This window comes from Drosophila sechellia, chromosome 3R, assembly GCF_004382195.2.
Source record: "Drosophila sechellia strain sech25 chromosome 3R, ASM438219v1, whole genome shotgun sequence".
Lineage (NCBI taxonomy): Eukaryota > Metazoa > Arthropoda > Insecta > Diptera > Drosophilidae > Drosophila > Drosophila sechellia.
In genome coordinates this window covers 7,188,388-7,207,706 of record NC_045952.1, presented here as the reverse complement: position 1 = coordinate 7,207,706, position 19,319 = coordinate 7,188,388, and the positions used below count along the sequence as shown (strand labels likewise).

The 19,319-nt window shown below is 41.9% G+C and overlaps 4 protein-coding genes across 4 annotated transcripts; 3 read left to right on the top strand and 1 right to left on the bottom strand.

Moving 5' to 3' along the window:
• Positions 1-6,937: 6,937 nt before the first annotated feature.
• Positions 6,938-8,862, bottom strand: LOC6614348 (UDP-glucuronosyltransferase 2B15). The gene is made up of 3 exons (XM_032722567.1): positions 8,601-8,862; positions 7,883-8,548; positions 6,938-7,784 (listed from the first exon to the last, which is right to left on the bottom strand). Exons 1-3 carry the CDS (start codon positions 8,860-8,862, stop codon positions 7,111-7,113), a joined length of 1,602 nt encoding a protein of 533 aa, XP_032578458.1. The 3' UTR covers positions 6,938-7,110.
• Positions 8,863-12,972: 4,110 nt separating this feature from the next.
• On the top strand, positions 12,973-16,087 carry LOC6614347 (nuclear cap-binding protein subunit 1). The gene is made up of 4 exons (XM_002038750.2): positions 12,973-13,095; positions 13,305-14,773; positions 14,904-15,213; positions 15,353-16,087. Exons 2-4 carry the CDS (start codon positions 13,368-13,370, stop codon positions 15,890-15,892), a joined length of 2,256 nt encoding a protein of 751 aa, XP_002038786.1. The 5' UTR covers positions 12,973-13,095; positions 13,305-13,367; the 3' UTR covers positions 15,893-16,087.
• A 797-nt stretch (positions 16,088-16,884) lies between these two features.
• Positions 16,885-17,627, top strand: LOC6614346. The gene is made up of 3 exons (XM_032723162.1): positions 16,885-17,139; positions 17,199-17,376; positions 17,448-17,627. Exons 1-3 carry the CDS (start codon positions 16,885-16,887, stop codon positions 17,615-17,617), a joined length of 603 nt encoding a protein of 200 aa, XP_032579053.1. The 3' UTR covers positions 17,618-17,627.
• A 956-nt stretch (positions 17,628-18,583) lies between these two features.
• LOC6614345 lies at positions 18,584-19,318 on the top strand. Its single transcript, XM_002038748.2, has 3 exons — positions 18,584-18,848; positions 18,911-19,087; positions 19,148-19,318. Exons 1-3 carry the CDS (start codon positions 18,585-18,587, stop codon positions 19,316-19,318), a joined length of 612 nt encoding a protein of 203 aa, XP_002038784.1. The 5' UTR covers position 18,584.
• The last annotated feature ends 1 nt before the right edge of the window (position 19,319 follows it).

Sequence of the window (19,319 nt, the reverse complement as noted above, 5' to 3'; positions counted from 1 at the left end):
TCGCTTTATTATATAGTGAGAGATTGGTTTGGTATTTCCTTATTCCCAAAAGAATTTACAATTATTTTATAAAACTTAAATGGAAGATGTTGGCAAAAGGAAAGAAACCACTAAGTATCCATATAAATAGAGGTGGGAACTCATTGCTAGATTTTAAAATGATTTTAAAATGCATTGAAAGAGATCTGCTTTCTGAAAAGAATGCATCAAAAGGCGCTTAGCCACTAAACGATTGTTACATAAATTGATACCACATGACCTCAATTCGCATCAGCGGGCGGGAAGGCGAGAGGCTCCTCAGACCCTTCAGAATGACAGCGATCTGGCAGATGAGGGCCTCGGAATGGGATCCGCTGAAGTGGAATGCGTGTGGCCGGAGCCTTGCGAAAGCCGAAAGCCGCTGATGATGACCGACTATGACGAGCCCACTCAATGACGACATAGAAGTGCTTCAATGTGTCAGAAGGGTCGGGCCGGACGTCTGCGACCCACAAACCACTGACTTACATACGATGTTTCCCGGGCGCTTTTGCACAAGATCGTCGCGGGTGGGAGGAGGAGGAGGAGGAGTGGGAACGGGTTTGGGATCGGAAATTAGGATCGAAATTATGTACATAGACATGTCCTTAGCAGCACAGTTGGTGGCTGACGACACAAGGACATGCCTCAAGTGCCCGGCGGCGACAATTCTAACGGCCGGCCGACCAGGCGATGTTTATAAACAAACAAACAAATAGAATCACCAACTGACGCCCAGGATCGAAAAAGGACATGTGCCCAGTGGAAATTGTAATCGACTGATCATTGCTAAACATTCACTTCAGAAGGAAACAATGTTGTTAGAAACAATGTTTCTCGGATTTCCAGCAAAACATTTTTCAATACACCCTAAGCATGTTCACCCCTTTCTTCACTAAGAAAAATGTTTTACAAAAGATTTTAAAAAATATGATATATAAACATTACATACAAATCTTCTTTAATATCTGAGATTTAAGGATAGAAGGATAAATTAAACTTTTAATTGTTTTTTCAATCGGCGCTAAGCGTATGAAACCTCGGAGTTTTTCGAGATATTTTCTAAAGTGCTGAAAATTTTCGAAAGTGGGGCATTGAACGTGCTGGTCTGGTGACTGCCAACTGAAAAAACAATGGTATGAGGAGATCTCTAAGTACGTATATTGCTATTGGACGCATTCTTAGACTAAAAGCACGCAGGCATTTGACAAATTTGGGACACTAAAATCGATTGACAGCTGTAATTACTTGGGTAAATAACAGCTACAACGGCTTGAGGATGTATCTTTTTGCCACTGTGCTCCCAAATTCTTGTCATATTTCATATTTCTGGTAAAGATTTGTGTGATTATTTAAATTTAAATTTTCTGTTTAAAAACAATAACGAAATTATATATTTTCCTTTAGAACCTTTGGAAAAAGTTGGTGCTTAAACTAACTATGAGGATTCTTGGGATGGGATAGTTCAAAAATGTGTTTTTAAATTGCTTTTTGGACTATTAAAGACTTGAATTAATCTAAATCTCAAATATGATTGCCATAGAAAATAGTACCTTTTACTGAGTATTATATTCCTTCAATTATCCACAGGCAATCAGGAAAGTGCACCCAGTGGGAAGCCAGATTGAGTGTTTTCTGAATTATGAGTGAGTTTTTCGAGACCCACCCCATTCCGCACACTCCGGCAACCAATAACACGCATAATTCACGGACTCTTTGACTTGGAGTTTCGGTTTTACAGCACGCTTCGGATTTCGAAGGGTTGAAGATACACGCTGCATGTGGTCTCGGAGTGAATGCAAATAGTCCTGCTCGTCCGGCGGCTCGGCTACTAATTTGTTTATACTGCGCCGCCTCCGGATTTGTTTATGCAACCTTTTTTATGACACACATGCCGGGGTGCTACGAGATGTCAGCTACTTGACGGCAATCCTTTTAAACCCGGCCGCCCGATATTTGGCTTGTAATTAATATGGAAATTAGTCATGGGCCGCGTTCGGGGTCGGGGCCCAAGTGGCGTATGCGCAATCTTTGAACTGCAATTAGTCGTCGCCTGTCACCGGGAACGTCGAGGACGTCGGGTAAACAATATTGGCAATATTCGCTATTTGTTTAAACATATTGGGCGGAGGCCTGCATTCTTAAGCAGAGAGTGCATTTAATGGCGGAACGCGAAATTCAAAAGAAAACGCCAAAAACGCTGGCCGGACAGCTTAAAGTGTAAACAAAATGCCCGATCCGTTCACTTATTATAAAATGGACTGCATTCTTGTTTTGCCCCATCTCGATGCACTTTGCCGCAGCGCTTCGGCGTTCTCCTCCCATGCTCCTGTTCACCATGCCCCTCCACAACGTGTCCCAATCTCAATCCCAATCGCAATACCAATACCAACCCCATCCACAGACGTGTCCCTCGATCTCCATCTCTGGCCGGTCGATCGTCTGCTGCACACATGTGTGCCATAAAAGGAGGAGGCTGAGGAGATGGGATTTTCGACTGCGACTGACACTTCGATTTGCCACTGCTATTGTTGTTGTTGTTGCACGTGTTGCTCTGCCGACGCGTTTGTTTATGCAACATCCCTGCTACTAACAGTTCTTGGTAGGAATAACTTCACAACAAATTCATCAACTAAACTCGAAACTCCGCAGCGCGATACTCTACGCGCTAGCTGAGTCCATGGAAATTGTGTGGGTTTCTGTTCTGCGTTTTGAACATAGAAGTATGTAGCGTCAGATACTTAGCTTCAATAATACTTAAAAGTCAGAAATCAGCCAGATTAAAAAATTAATTACAAAAGTGTATGTGGATTGTAATACTTCATGTGTAATGGTTCATTTGCAGAGCATTTCGATGCCGCATAACTGAGCATTTGCTGCCTGATTTTGTTATTGGCATAGTGCTCTTTGTTTTATGGGAGGATGGACCTGGTCCTAAGAGGGGGATGTGATCCCAGTTCCCGAAAGGGATTGGAGCCGGGAGCCAGCGACATTACCTAATTGCTTTGCTGCCGGGCGGGCGATGGGGTTTGCCACTGGCATGGACTCGGTGGAGCTAGGTAAATGAATCGTTGTCTTCCCGAGCGATTAACCCACTCACACCCACGGAAGACGATTGCTGAGTAAACAATGCTCGGAAGCAGCGTACAAATGATGCCCCGGCCTATTTGTGTTTATTTTGTTTTGAAAATTGTGCGTTTAATTTATAGTTAATTGTTTTCCAGCCTTTCATTAGCCAACCAAACCGAGCGGTGACTGTGTGCGGTCCCGAGAAATTTCCCAGTAATTCCAGCCCACAGGCCGGAGCATTCGGATGATATTGTACTCGCACACCAATTGTTGATGATGGTGCTATTTGCGCAAGTTGTTGGGCAGCCCGCCCGTCCGTCCGACAAAATGGCCACCCACCTCAATTTCAATTTGAAATTCAATTTCCAACTCAATCTTCCGTCCGACAGCTGTTGAGGCAATCTTTGCGCAATGCCAAATCCAAATCTAAATCTAAATCCACATCCCAATCCAAATCCAAATCCAAATCGGATTCGATCCAACCACCCCGCTTTCGGTGGCCACTCCTTTGCTTATTTGGCTTCAAATAAAAAATCATTTAAATGATTTCGAGAACGGCTGCCTTAGCCGTAGAGCATGGTGGCATGAAATTGAATGATAAATGTTTTGGCTTTTGTGATTATGTTTATTGTTCAATTTCGGCTAAAAAATTCAAATTTTCACCGCATGCATAAAACGGTTTTGGTGCTCGGTCGCCTTTTTTTTGTTATTTTGTTTTTTTAACTTATCGCGTTTTATAGACAGCCATTCAAATCGGCAAATATTGAGTTGAGTCCAACTAGCACTAGTTGAATGGCTTGTTGTTTCGCGAGCTGTTTAGATGAAAATGTTGTGGTGTTGCGGACTGCAAAAGAGATACGAGATGGGCACACACATGTGTCCAAGTTCCATTCGGGCAACTTCATTAGCGTTTTTAATGGACCTGCCGACTCGTAATGTCCGACAATTAAAATCGCAATAGACATTTGGTTGGGCCGCCAGTCGATTCACGTGTGTTAGATGGGCCCCGGGACCCATGACTGAGTGGGTGAGATGTGATCGATGTTCCATGTGTACAGTACATGCATAACATGGTAGTATTGCCCAATGGACCTTATCAGCTGGCTGAGCGCTACTAATAGGCTACCAGGCGGAAAACACTTGAAGATTCATTGATAAACAGTCACTTGGTATGTGAACTGGTGGGATCTGTTTTTCTCCACGGAGCATTTGGCATCGAAAAGTGTTTAGATGGATCGAGATGGGAAAACAAGCTGAATGGTGTCGTCCATAGGGTAAACACTTCAATGAATCGAATCAGTTTCCTGGGTGGAAAACTTTTCGGGTCGGAATCTTTTGGCTGAGCACCTGCAACTTACTGGGTCGTTCATCTTTGTTTTCCTTTATTTATTTCGAACAACATAAAAGCGCTTAAAGCCTGTTTAAGTGCCCATTGCTTAGTGTAAACAGTATTTCTATCGGCTGAGTCAAAAAAGAGCTGTAGGTGCTTCTGGAATTTAACAATGGCCAATGTGTTCTTTGAAATATTTAAATGAAGTCCCAGAACAAAAAACATACGAGTTCCGGTAAAAAAAAGGTTGAAATACAAGGTATATTTGCGTAATCTCTCTAGATTAGAATAGCATTATTAACTATTTAGGTCAAAAATACTCTTCTTTTATTTCATTTGAGGAGTAGCAAAATACATAAGTGAAATTACGCCGATCATCAACTAATTGGGATGTCTGCATTGAGTTCTCTGCAATAATAAAAAAAATCAACATCAAATTACCGAAGAAGAGCAGTTTAACGCCTCGTTAGCTTTCGTCACTAAGCTGAGCAATTTCGGCAATTTCAAATGAATTCCACCTCCTTTTTCCTAGTGCCATCTCTTTATTCTCGTTCCTCTTTTTGGGATCTTTTATTTTTTCATAATCACTATACAGAGGAATTCCTTCGTCCTGCCACCCAAACGCCTATCGGCCACACCCACTCCAACGTCGCCAGCTATTAGCAGCAATTTTCAATTTCCTTTCTGATGAAGCACATGGCAAGAGAGCAAATTACATGGCGCCCAACTTGAGACATTCGCTTTTCTTTTGCCTTTCTTCTCTCGCTCGCTCGCTTCTCATTTTCCTTTTTTTAGGTGGATTTTCCCCCTTTTGAACTCCGACGTCCTGGGCGCACACGTACGCAATTGTCCTGAGCGCTCGTCTTCGATTCGAAAGGAACATTTTCTTGCAATTTCAGCTGGGTGGCTGTGCTGAGTGGGTCGAGAGTAGAGCCCAGACGGGCGCAAATGAACGGCCATTATGTTTATCCGAAGTGAAAGCGCGGGCTGAAGTGAATTTTTAACGAGCTGGGGCAAAGACGAAGCCGAGCCAAGAAGCTCCCCAGTGCGTTGCAGTGAGTTAGTGAGCTATCCTGCCGGCAAAGGACATGCTTCAATAGAATAAGAAGAAAATTACACTTAAACGCTGCGGCGTGTCGAAAAGCTTCAGCTTCCCTGGGAGTTCAGCCTTTTGTGACCTCACTAAAGGTAGTTTAGTGTAGATGCGAGGTTTGTGACGCTACGAAATATGTAAAAGTGTACTAAGTAATATAGAAGTCAAGTGAGCTAAATTTATAAGAAAGCATTTAAAATTAGATTCTTAAACCAAAGATATATTAGGTCACTTAGATGAGTCATAACTAGACTAACTTAATGTTATTTTTGGTTACTTGTTTGTAACTTTTATTATTTAATTTTCCATGTAAAGTGTATAATGCCTTCTGTTTCGTCCAAAACCAGCCAGCTCTATTGGCCAACTTTGATTGGGCTCCATTCAAAAGGTGGCCATCCAAATTGCCGGTCAATTAACCATTGCTTCTGGAGACTTTCCTCGTTAACCTGTCCTCATCACTCGCGAAGCCATAGGCATAAGCACATTCCAGTGCCGAAGGATGATTTTAAGTTTATTTGCCCAAGCCGTTGACAGACAAACAGCTTCGGTTCACCCCTTTCCGCTGCCCATACTCAAAAACAGCACTCATACGCCCTGTGCGCCATCTGCATTAACATATCATTAGTGCGTGCGTGTGTTTGGCTGTTTATCGACGCTTTTGTTTACAGCAAAGCGTAATCATGTGTTACAAATACCAATAATACGGCCTATGGGCACTGGGCCCTGGTAACCCTATAGCAATAGAAGCATCCAGCATGGGCGTCGCACCCACTTCAATGTCAGTTCGTGAATGCATAATGAGCCCTAGAGCTTCACAAATCGTGTCTCCGCACTCCGTCCTCAAGTGCACTTTGCCGGAGATCCAGTCTCCCGGTCTGGAGTCGTGTAAACATCCCATTTTTGTGTCCAAATGGCGCTCCAGTTGGCGCTGCCATTGCAGGAAGCAACTGTCTTTGGGGTCAACTTGTTTATGCGAAATTTAAAATTGGAAAGAAAATAAATTAACATTGCTGGGATCATCATGTGCGTACTTTGGTGTTCAAATCTGTAGAGGCATATACCTCAGAATTGATTTGAAATCAGGAAAATTGACCTGACATTCAGAGCTTATTGGTTCTTGATGATTTGGTATGATCACTAAAGCCCTGGAAACATTATGATGATGTTGAAATGCCATTAAATCTACGGTGAGTGGACTTTATTGTTTTGTTCCGTTGGCTTTTGCATTTTTGCTTAATTCGTGAAGAACACTTGGCTCGGCACTCAGGCGCCTTAAGTAGAACCAACCAATTTGGATTCATTAAATACTTAAGTAGAAGCTCAAGTGCCACGGCCTAAGTGTTCGGCTATAATTGCAAAAATATGTAAAAAGAACAAAGTGCAGATCAAGTATTTATAAAGAACTTTATAGAAATCTCCATATGTTGTTGATTTTTGTTTGAAATTTTCGATATACATCATTATTTGGGCTTTATTCTTTATCAATTATTTTTACCTTTCATGCGAACACTATTTGGTCTTCTTTATCGTTGATCCATGCATCACATAAGTTTCTAAGCTAAAATTGGTTTTTATATAGCACTCAACCCATTTGTAGTTATCATTCAGTTTTCGCCTCTTTCTTCAATGCTCGAATTCCTCTAAAAGATTTAATATTTCGACTTAGAGCATACAAGGTCAAAATTGGTAATAGACTAATAGCCAGTATAATTGCTGAGACATCCAGAAGATAGAACTGGTACCAGGGCAGATGTACTCCTGCTGCCACCAAATGTAGCGCCCCCCGATGTTCGACGACATAATTAATCCAGTACATCGCGGTGTCCATAGCGCCGAGTGGACGATCCCGGAAAATTCGCGATGCTTTTATCATATTGGCTCGATATTTGGGATCTGTCAACAGCGCATGAAGCGCAGACTTCAGCTGATCTTTCGAAATGGTGCGATAGTCCAAGCCAATGGCATATCCAGCTGCTTGGCCCGCCTTAATGTTTATATCCTGATCGAAGTAGAATGGCATTCCGAGCACCGGGACCGCATGGTAAACTGCCTCTTGCATTCCAAACAATCCTCCATGGGCGATGAAAACCTTCACATTCGGATGTGCCAATATGTCAGCCTGCGGTAACCACTTTTCGACCTTAACGTTGTCCGGAAGATTGGGCAGCTGATCATCCTCGAATTTCCAGAGGACCCTTTGCTTCAAGCTGGCGAAGACTTCAAGGAAAATTTGAAGCTTTTCCGTTGGCATATCAGCACTGCGCACTTGAGATCCTGAAATTGACAGAAATTTCTTTTACTTAGATTCCCTGAATTTGTTAGAGAAGGTTCTTGTACGGTTGTATAACCATAGATATTCTATGTAAACTCACCCAAACTAAAGTAGATCGCACCGTGCTCAGCGTTATCCAGATAGTCCTTAATATGTTCTGGTAGGGGTTTGGGTGGCAGGATGTGCAGTCCACCCACTGAAATCATATTCTGCGTCATGGGTCTTGGCGAAGTCAGTGGCATGTAGCTATTCAAAAGAATAACCGAGATGTTCTGTTCCAATTGCTTGACCGTCGGCACCCGAGGCAGTAAGCTACTAAAATGCTTCCTGATGACGGCATCCTGCTGCGGATAGTAGGACACTTCCCGGACAACATCCTCAGCCGTGCTAATCACTACATTTTCCAATCGCTCCCACAAGGACATTCTATCCGTACAGGACAAAAAAACATTGGGAACGTAGGACAGTGGATTCACAAAGCCGAAGACTTGACTGAAATAGTTTGCGTATGCGAAAGTAGATATGGTAATTGCAGGTATTTCATAAATATAACCCAGCATTAGAGCTCCCTCATTGTGAAACTGTTCCACGAGGAGCAGATCGAATTTCCCCTTCTTATCCTTGGCGTAGATCAACTCCTGAACTTCGGGATGGGCCAGAGCAAAGTCCGTTGACTTGATGCCAATGTGTTGGGCCAGTCGCATGTGTGTTAGCTTTGACATGTCAATCATGTCCAGTGCCGATTTTGTTTTCATCATCGCAGATACTGTGGAATTAGGCCATAAAATTTGAACTCAAGAAATTATAAACTCACTAACTGTCGGCCCAGGTATCGTACTTGGGCAAAAGTATTTCCCTGTAGTTCGGCCCCAAGTTTTCCTTGGCCAATGATAGCGGTGTGATGAAGGTGACCTCATGTCCACGCTTCACTAATTCCCTTATAATGGCATCCGTCATCATAAAGTGGCTCTTTACAGGCAGGAAGAATGGTGCCAAAATTCGTGCTCCATCTCCGATACCCAAAAGGCATACGAATAGCAACTTCATTAAGAGAATCTGTGGTTTAAAAATAGATGCCATGTTAATGATTTTAATCCGATGTGTTAATTATTTAATAGATTTTAGGTTGACTCTATCTTTGGAAGCGAAACACACCATTGTATTAAGATTTAAGAGATGTCTCTCAAGTTCTCGGGAATCACAGGTACACTGAACTGGAAGCAATCTTACCAGTGGTTTTATATGTTCTCTTATCTTCTCCAGTTGCACACTACAGTCACTATAGCAATAAAGGATAGCAATATCAGTAGACGCCATTCTATCTAGTGACGAAGAGCACTGAGTTTGTGAGGAAGATAACATCCAATGAGGTACAACCAAAAGGGGCGCTACAGTTATACATTCCGCTTATAGAGAATATTTAGAATAAACTTTTTTTTTGATTTCGTCACAATATAAAATAAGTTAAGGTGCGATCGTCACCCCATTTTTGAGAGGCGTTTTGGTTTAACCTATTTCAGGAAATTTCTTTATGTAGGTAGAGGTCATCTTCTGTGAAAAGAGTTAATTTAAGTTACCTATCAGTTGGTGAAGGCTGTGTTTGAAGATAAGCAGCAGCTGAATGAACTTGGTAAAATTAAAGTTTGTTTACACATCTTAATCATAAACTGTGGTCTTTGACTGGCGATAAACATTTGTTTAAATGAATGCAAATGTTAAAGATGTTAAATTATTTGTTTTCCGCAAAAAAAGTATTTATATAAATATAATAGTATGCTGATTTCAAAACTTTCCTCAACGATTTTATGTTGTACTTCCCAAAGTGATCAAGTTGAACGATGGGAAACAGCGCATAAATCAGAGGCATTAGACTAAATTAAATATTTGCTTCCCGGCTGCCAGCCAGCCGAATGTGTGGTAAATTATGGTGCTAAACTGAACGATCTCATTGCCGTTCATTGCAGCATCCCTTGTAAACTTCCCGAATCACCAGCATATGCAAATTGAAATGGTTAAGTTGCCATAAAACTCAATGCGCCAATTTGTAGGCAATCAAATGATGTGTTTGAACTGGAATTTCGGAGAATGGTATGACGTTCGGTGTGGACTTCTGTGCGGATATATTGATGGCGATTCCCATCGGATTGGGGATTCAGATCAGCAGCGATCGATCGATCGATCATTCAATTTGGCAGCCATTCGCGGCGGACTTATATTATTGTTTACTTTGTCATATTTTGCCATTGTGTTTTTATTGTTCTGCGGGCCGCATTCGCATTCTACTCGTATTTAGATTGCCTCTATTTGTTGCTGCATGCCAGGCAGTGATACTTTGTTTATTGTCTCGGCCAGGCCAAATAAATGCAACGACTATTCTGCGGTAAATTTGGCGTTGGCGGGTGCTTGCTGCGATTGCGACCTGGCCATAAACCTTGGTCGGTCATATGTGCCTGGGGGTGGGGCTCAAGTGGATGAAGTTATTGCAAATTCTCTAATCTTGGGATAATGCCCCATCGCTGGCAATCACTGCAATGATCTCAACGGCCAAATGCGGCCATAAATTCCGCGTCGGATGGCCAAGTGCTCCGTCAGAATGAAAGCTTTTAAGCCGCTGCCTGAAGTGTTTCGCTTGTGTTCTAATTTGCCTTTTGCAGCGAATGCGCAATTAGCCGCTATTACATTAATAATACGCGTACTTGTCCTCGGCCGACCGAGCCATTGGTAATTGAAAAATCGGCTATTTCCAATGTGGCAATCGAAAACAGAAATGGAATTGAAAAGCGCACATTTGGCCAAAGTGAATCGTCCGTACTTAAGAGCTTAAAAGTGCGCATCTTGCCTCACTGCATCTGAGTACCGAATTTGAATCTGTGTGCCATTCTGGTTGTATCTGTGGATCTGTGTATCTTTGTATCTGCACAAGAAAAAACTAGTTATTGGTGGTCAAGTCAATAAAATGGTAATTACTTACCGACAAATGTACGGTACTAAAAATAAACATACCAATTTTGTCATTTACCAAAATATATATATGCATATGCATATACATGGGTATTTGAATACATATATTAATAACATCTTGTGATATTCTTATGTAAAATCAATATTAGCTTATAGTTTTAAAAAAATTCTACAATAAAGCACACCCACTACGTTTCCCTCAGTGTGGAATCGGTCATCCGCTTTGCGGCGACGCTAAGATGCAATTGGAAACCACCGGGGCCGCCAGTCAGTTTACGTAGCATAGCTTCCCCCGCCCACGTGGTGATGCAGTGGCTCCATGATCATGTAATCATGCGTGTGGCATTGTTTACAAATCACGCCTTCTCGCCCGTCGCTCCCGACCAGACAGGACACTCTTGAGGACGTCGGCAGGAGGATGAAATATGTGTGAACGCCGAGAGCGGAACCGTCGTGGTCCGCATGCTCCGGCCACTCAAGTGGCTAGTTGGCTCGGTCAAGGTGCCTAATTGGGATCTCCACTCGACATCCGTCTAGACAGCTGTGCTGCGGAGGTCCTGCGACAAGTGGCTTGTTTTGGTTGTCGCCCCGGGACAGTTGGGACACATTAGTTGACCACTGTTTGGAAACAAATGGATGGAAGGGATGTGTAGCGCCAAGTCGGAACACAGGAGGGTCGGACCACACAACAGACGCAAATAGCCCAAAACCGTACTCCAAATAAGCAAAGCACGATGCAACAACAAACATTTTTACACGCGAAGGAGATCTCGATGAAAATTAACAAATGTGATGTGCTGTTCCTAAATGTGAATTTTTTAGAAATTATTGATGACGTATTTCTCACAGGAACCGGATTTAATAAAATTGAAATAAATATTATGTATATTTTCTTTTCGTAGGGATAGGTTAAAAAATAGTGGCCAAGACAATTTGTTTTATAACTTCTCTATATCCAAATAGTAGCTATTTAGGCATATGTGTATATTTTCCATATATTAATGAACATTATTCTAAGTTAATATATTTTCAGACAGTGCTTATGGATGTTATAAATATCATTAATGCCTCGATCTCTATTTGTTGTTTATAGTAAAGAAACGATTTTTGGCTGTGTATCCCACCACTCGACTAGTGCATTTAGTGCTGGGGGAAATGCAGTTAATGAACTAGTGCAACTCCTTAGCTCAGCTCGACCCGACTGAATTTGTCCATACCCATTCCTCCCCATCCATCCAGCCATCCAGTCCACCATATGAGTCATCCACCCATCCAACGATCCATCCAACCATCCATCCATCTATCAGGGCCATCAGGTGTGTGGTGGCGTTGGCTTTATGGATGTGGATGTTGCTCGGCCTCCGCCGTTAGAAGCGCAATTTGTTTACGCTACTTTGTGAGCAATAAAAGCACAGACGTCCATGTGGGTGGTCCCACCTTGGGGTTTGGGTCTTTGGATTTTGTGCAGTCGCTGGATATGATGTGTGGCACTGTTGCTGGTACTGGAACTGGAACTGGTGCAGGGATGGATGGGCATGGGAAGGGGATTGCGGATGGGGGTGCTTTGCTAATCATCGACAGCTCTTCGGAGTTGTTCGAGTAGAAATAACCGGAGCATTGTGTGCTCCGGATGCAGCAGGATGTGGTGGGTGACTCTAGTCCCTGTGGGAATAAATTGAGTCATAATTGAATTGATTGCCAGCGGGGGCGGCCACTTGCAAGTGTCGGAATGGAGGGCCCTGGAACGGCTGTGGTGCCAGTGAAGTGGCCGCCAAATTATTTGACATAATTGCGCCTTGATGAAGCGCTATCTGCTGCCCCTGGGAAAGGGTGGAGCCACTCCAATCGGGTGCTCAAGTACTCATTGAACTCCATTGGAGCTGGGATGGCTGCTTTTCGGTAGTTTGTTGACCTCGGAGTTGTGGCTCCAAACTTGGCACTACTCGACATTGTAATCTTTAGCAGTGATTCAATTTTAATGTTGTGTTTGTTGATAAAATTATCAAGAAATATTAAAAAGGGGTGGCAAGCGGTAAGTCCATTAAGTATCATTATGTCATAATTGTGGATATTTGTTCTCGTAATTAATTGTTTAAATGAATTTAGTTGGAATATATTAGGTAAAAAAATGTAGTACAAAATATCTAATCTAAGCAGGCGTCGAAAAATGTCATTGCTGAAATGTCACTGTCATTGAACTAATTTGCCATTAGTTCGATTGTTCTCAAGGCGAGTGGTTCGAATATTTCGTATTAACAAAAAATAATTATTTTGGAAAAATTCAGTCAATTGCATTGAGGCAACAGTGAAAAAGAAGTGCTAAATCTAGTTAAAAACCAGTTAAATATCAAGGTGAATATCATCCTCCGTCTTCTTTATACCCTTTGCAATGCGGTATAGGATACATATTTATTAATCAGTATCAGTATCTGACTTACATATACTTTCCTGAAAAACTTCTGAATTAATGATGTGAATATGGTTGATGTGAATTGTTTATTTAATCGGAAAAGTGCTCCTTTTTTTCCGTATTCGAAATAATTTTCCGCATAATTCCGCAGCCACTCTCGATCTTGGTTAGCTCCTTGGTGAATTTCTTTTGATTCAAAACGAAGAACAAGACGATGGGCCGTCGTAAGCGCCAGGACTCCTCTGACGGGGATGAATTTCGCCTGAAGAGAACTTTCCAGACAATGTTGTCGACCGTGGATCAGCTGATGAGAGAACTTACTTTTGCGTGCGGCACTCTGCTCGAACTGAAGCTGGTGAACCTGGGGAATCTGTTAGCCAAAGGAGTAAGAGTCGAGCTGAAGGAGCACATCGTAAGCGTGCTGGTAATCAATTTGGGCAATTATCCCGGACAGGCCAGTGCCTATGCCACACTTGTGGGCCTAATTAATGTCGCAGACTTTGAATTCGCCTCCGAATGCGTGTTTTTCATGGTGCAGAAGATGGGAGAGTCCGTGCACACTCGCGATTGGAACAAGTGCCGTGGAGTGGTCCACTGCCTGGTGGACCTGTATAACTGCCGGGTGATCTCGTCGTCCTATATTCTGAATTTGCTCGCAGCCTTCATGAAGGACTGCGAGGCTCTGAAGGATCCGGACGATCTGGTGGGCATCACACCGCAGGTACGACGCGATTTCCTTGCCTACTGTGTACTATCCGCCATGCCCCTTATTGGGCGCGAATTGGAGTTGGAGGCGGCGTTTGATAAGCTGATGGTCTCACTCCAGATTTACATCAAGAAGCGGTCCGCTCTGCACAGCACCATGTTGAGTGTGTGGCGGGATTTCAATCAGAGGGACTACCTGGAGGTGATGTGGCAGCAGGTGGACGGAATGAGGCAGAACCATTGGGCCGAACCGGAGCACCAGTTGATTCCCCGACCTTACAAGTCCTTCGACGAGACCTTGAGGCACGGCAAGGTGCATCACCTAAGGAATTATTGTTTGTCCGCCCATGAGGAGGGATGTCGGTATCCGGCGCCGCGAGTATGCTTTCGCATCTTTTCCTGCGACTCAGTCGGTGAGATCCCTAATTTGCCCCCGCCGGTGAGCATCGAAAGGCATCTGTTGGAGGCCCAAATTCTGGACATGCTGATCTCCTTTCATAATGAGAGAAAAATCTGTGCCGATAGCCTCTGGATGTACGCCGCCTCCAAGCCCCAGTTGCCGGTCTATTACTGCATTGTGGAGGTGATCTTGGGCGAGATGCTGCGGCTGCCCAATGCCAAGTGGACCACCATTACCTACGGATCCCTTCTGGTGGAGCTGTGCAAGCGCCAACCCGACAAGATACCCCAGGTGGTGGTCCAGGCCTTGGACATCATCTACAATCGACTGAACTCCATGAGCGTGGCTTGCTTCGACCGCCTGGTCAACTGGGTGTCGCATCACATCAGCAACTTCGGGTTTAACTGCCAGTGGAGCAAGTGGGCTCACAGTCTTCCATCGCCAATCGATCCGAGTGCCACCAATCTGCAGCCAAAGGTTGTTTTCCTAAGGGAATTGCTCAAGAAGTGCTGCAGGTGCGTAACATTTTATGAATGAACTCAAAAGCTTTTGCTTTTTAAATGTTCTGCAATTTCTTGCAATATTCTGTTTTAAAACAAATAGTTCCCAATTATATGAAATACCTGTTTTATGTTCCAAAACTAGACTCTCGTACCACCAAAGAATTAAAGAGGTAGTGCCGGATATCCTGGTCAATTTTCTTCCGCCGCCGGGACTTCCGCACTTCAAGTTTGTGGATGAAACCCTTCCTGGTGCCATTTTGTCCAAGGATCTGCTGGAGGCGATGCGCTGCCCGAGAGCCAGCCCCAAAATTATCTCTGAAATTATTAAGTCCAGCACGGGAATCGGTCCGCTGCTCAAGATTAACGTGTTCACCCAGAACTGCCTTCATCTCGGATCTAAATCATTTAGCCACACTTTCGCGATACTCGCGAAATACCAATCTGTATTCAAGGTGAGTTTGTTGATTCAAAAATACGCAACCATATCATAAAATCTAACCGAAGTAGAATATATAAATTGTTTTTTACAGAAATCAATGTTCTGCGGTACCAAATTCATTAATTTCATTTACGATTCTATTTTGTTTTTAGGATTTGGTTAAAGGAGATTGGGATGGGCAGATCGCGGTCTTGAACGGAGTCTTTGATGTGTGGGTCGCCAGCGATCACTACAAATTTGTGGTGGCCGAAAAGCTGGTCAAGGTGTTCATAATTGAACCCATTAGCATTGTAACCTGGATCTTCGGCCCATCGATGCGCAAGGAGCTCACCAAGATGTACATTTGGGAGCTGCTTCACTCCGCTGTTCGCCACCTGAAGCGTGTCCAACATGATGTTGAAGTCGTGGATGTCGATAATCCGAATGCTTGCGATCCTGTAGTCAAAAGCGTCCTGTACACCGTTGTGGAGCGTTTAGTGAAGATCCTTTGCAGTGCTCCGTTTGCTGACGAGGGAACAGAGGAGCACTACTGGTTCCAGTGGGTTCTGGGCAGGCTGGAGGAGACGCTCTTCATCTATGCGGATGATTTCAAGGTGATCAAGAACAAGTTGATGAAAATATCTGAGAACTCATCAGATAACAGGCCTGAAGTCTCAAAAACTATCGCGGCTTTTGTGGCTTGCGTCTTGTAACTTCTGTTGCAGATTTCATTTTATTCACACCAACTGCTGATTTACTTATTCTGACTCCAAAAAAATGTGAACACAAAAAATGTTTGAATGGTCACCAACATTATACAATTTTAATAATTGTTTATTACTTTTGGAGCGAAAGTCTGGAAATATTTTAATAAAGATCTCATAAAATATTGAGAAATAATACTTCTATCAAAGAAACTTTAGTGGTGCTTTTTATTTATATGCTTTTAGAGGTTAGGTCTTTAGCTATTATTGAATTCACATTAAATTGAGTCTTAAAAATTGTATGGTTTACAGAGAAAACGGATTTATTAAAGAAACTGTTGAAGCTAGTATTTTTCGCAGCAGTGTATGACTGCAATTTTTAATTTAATACATCGCAATTTGAAAAAGAATTGCCCGCCAATCGCCGCTATGTTTTTAGTATTTTCGCAGCCTAATTTGAATGGATGTGTATCGATAATATACCTTATTATCGACTACAATCGAATATGCCGGTGTAGAAATAGATTAGGATATTGACAGTAAAATAAATGTATAATATGAATAATGTTCTATGGCATACTGGTATACTGTACGAAATGGCGCGCCTTTCAAATGAAATGATCATAGACATATGAAGGTATTGCCATGGGTAAATACATTTGATGCTTATCTAACCACCATTTGAAAATTTGTTAATACTAGTCAGAATTGCTCGTTTCACTAGCGGCTTACATGTAGGCAGATGAAATGAATGGGAAGTACAATTTTAATTATATATTACTAATTAGACACGTGCAAACATTATGATCGCTAATATAGTGTACCTATACATTTAAAGATTACTATATTAATGAAAAACCCATATCTTCCTTATAGATTCAAATCATACGCGTGTCAAATAATAATTATTGGCATTTGGATATATTTCACGTGCGTCGCTTGAGTGCTATAAAAGCCCCGGGTAAGCAAGATTCAAAATCAAAATACTAAAAAAGTGAAATATGGGGTGCGAAACTTCAGTATTATGCACGTTGCTGATTTTCTTCCAAATTATTGGTCGGTCATTTGAAATGAGCCACGATTTTGTGCCCATTAGAGATGATTTATTCAGTAAGTGCGAGGAGAAGCCAGAAATGGGCTATTTGGATGTATTCGCGGATTTATCCAACTTGAGCAGCAAACGAGGTGCTGGTGGAATTAATATATCAGGAAACGCAACAACCATATGGGATGTGGATCCATCGGATGTCGTCGAGGTGAGAGGCTTCAATGCATTTAAATAAATAAACTTCCTCCGTAACAAACTAATTTTCAGGTTGATGTTAGCATACTGAAGTTCGAAGGAGATAAGTGGATACCAACAATAATTAAAGGGAATGTTAAGGATTTTTGCAAGACCTTTTTCGACAAGAACTCCATTTATTACTCCTATTCACCAAAACATGTGGTTAACAAGAAGGAAGTGAAGGAAAAATGCATTACCAGTCCAGGATTAAGGCTATACACCACTCAATACACTAGAACCCAATCCATTTACTTACATTTTAATTCCTTTTTTTCTAGACAATATTAGTGTGGAAGCCCTATCTCCTGAAAATATCATTCAGCTACGCAGTTCCTCTGAATGTGGGGCGCCACAAGGCCGTTATAATATATTCTGCCATTGACAAAGCCGGAGTTAAGCGTGATAGGGACATTTGCATGGAAATTGTCGGCGACATTGTTAATGCCTAATCGCAGTCACATGGACCTATTTCGCTGGCAGTTCAGAGCAAATTCGTTTAAACCTTATAATGATTATGATTTTATTGTTTCTCAACAAAGTTTTTGGTGGATGGTTAGTTTTTCTGCAACAATAAATTACTTTTGTTAATTTTTAATAAACATAAATTAAAAGAAAATTGCATTCTTGTGATGTGATAAGACAAATATCTAAATTACGGAAAAGGTAAATTTTAAAAATACTCTAATCTTTCTGAAGATGAAAACATATATGAGCTTATCAGAAATATACCTTATACCCGTTTTTAGAGCAGAATATACTGGGTATATTGGGTATACTGGTTGAGTGCCGTTATTCAAATTAAAAGAAATCGGTAAATAATAGCTTCACCACTAGGTGGAGCTCGAGTGCTATCTCTGAAGCAGTTCTGTGGCTGCTTGCCGAAGCAGTTGATGAACTGCTTGCATATTGACCTCCTACAGACATCAACTGACTACCGGGTATATCCCTCATGTATAGTCCATCTCCTTATACCTGTTCCTAGTAGTGGAATAGGGTATATTACATTCGTTGAAAAGGGAGCGTTTCCGACACTTTGAAGTTGTTCTTGGTCGTAATTACTCCCCGAATCAATCTGGCCATGTCCATCTGTCTGGCCGTATGATGAATCCGTTATTACTTTATCTGCATTGATATAACTGATAAATATAGCTACTATAATGTTTTACATAATTCATATAAACTGAATCAGAAAACATAAAGATTGTTTAATGATAAATAGCCATTTTTAAAAACACGCGAGCTTGCTGATAGACTAGATGGCAATCTCAAACAACTTTAAATTTAAATCATTCTTGTAAAGATTCATATCATGAGCGTGAAATAGCCCAATTCCTATATATCGAATTATATAATTGCCACAGCTCTATTAAAGCGGTAGAGGATCAATTGCAACGAGCATTCCAAAAATAGCGAAACATGGACCGGCAACAAGTTGCACTGCTGCATATCCTTATATCCCTATCATTGCAAATAATAGGCCCTTCATTTGCATTGAATCACTTTTTTATTCCTGAAAAGGAGGAGCTGTTTAGTGAGTGCACCGACAAGCCAGGATATTCTTTCGTGGATAAGTTGGCTGATCTTTCCCGATTTAACCGTAAAAAAGATGCAGATGGTGCCGTGAATATATCTGGAAACATAACCATAAAATGGGATGTCGAACCTTCAAGTCGCATCGCGGTGAGCATCAAATATCCGTATAATATCCTTATTGCATGTTGTTCATAGTAACCATATTTCAGGTTGAAGTAAGCGTAGAAAAATTTGAAGGAGGTACTTGGAAGCCAACTGCTTTTAATGGAGGTGATAGGGATTTCTGCAAGAAGTTCTATGATAAGAACACCATTTATTATCCTTTCTCGACCGAACATGTAATCAACAAGCAGCAAGTAAAGGACAAATGCATTACAACTCCAGGAGTAATGATAATCTAAAAACAAAAAATTCGAGATTTTAATGGATTTATTTTTGTTATTTAGACAGTTCTAGTCCTGGAACCCTTTCTCCTGAAGATATTAATCAATTTCGCAGTGCCTCTAAGTCCTGGACGTCACAAGGCTGTCATTATATTTTCCGCATTCGACAAATCAGGAGTAAAGCTTCCACGGGACATTTGCATAGAAATTGTTGGCGAAATAGTGAATATCTGAT

Excerpts from the sequence above, each read along its gene's own strand:
- LOC6614348 (XM_032722567.1), bottom strand. The coding sequence starts at position 8,862 with ATGGCATCTATTTTTAAACCACAGATTCTCTTAATGAAGTTGCTATTC. Across the intron at positions 8,549-8,600 it reads GTACGATACCTGGGCCGACA|TATCTGCGATGATGAAAACA; the intron begins GTTAGTGAGTTT and ends CTAATTCCACAG. Across the intron at positions 7,785-7,882 it reads TGCGATCTACTTTAGTTTGG|GATCTCAAGTGCGCAGTGCT; the intron begins GTGAGTTTACAT and ends TGTCAATTTCAG.
- LOC6614347 (XM_002038750.2), top strand. The coding sequence starts at position 13,368 with ATGGGCCGTCGTAAGCGCCAGGACTCCTCTGACGGGGATGAATTTCGC. Across the intron at positions 14,774-14,903 it reads TTGCTCAAGAAGTGCTGCAG|ACTCTCGTACCACCAAAGAA; the intron begins GTGCGTAACATT and ends TTCCAAAACTAG. Across the intron at positions 15,214-15,352 it reads AATACCAATCTGTATTCAAG|GATTTGGTTAAAGGAGATTG; the intron begins GTGAGTTTGTTG and ends TTTTGTTTTTAG.
- LOC6614346 (XM_032723162.1), top strand. The coding sequence starts at position 16,885 with ATGGGGTGCGAAACTTCAGTATTATGCACGTTGCTGATTTTCTTCCAA. Across the intron at positions 17,140-17,198 it reads ATCCATCGGATGTCGTCGAG|GTTGATGTTAGCATACTGAA; the intron begins GTGAGAGGCTTC and ends ACTAATTTTCAG. Across the intron at positions 17,377-17,447 it reads ATGCATTACCAGTCCAGGAT|CAATATTAGTGTGGAAGCCC; the intron begins TAAGGCTATACA and ends TTTTTTTCTAGA.
- LOC6614345 (XM_002038748.2), top strand. The coding sequence starts at position 18,585 with ATGGACCGGCAACAAGTTGCACTGCTGCATATCCTTATATCCCTATCA. Across the intron at positions 18,849-18,910 it reads AACCTTCAAGTCGCATCGCG|GTTGAAGTAAGCGTAGAAAA; the intron begins GTGAGCATCAAA and ends ACCATATTTCAG. Across the intron at positions 19,088-19,147 it reads AATGCATTACAACTCCAGGA|ACAGTTCTAGTCCTGGAACC; the intron begins GTAATGATAATC and ends TTTGTTATTTAG.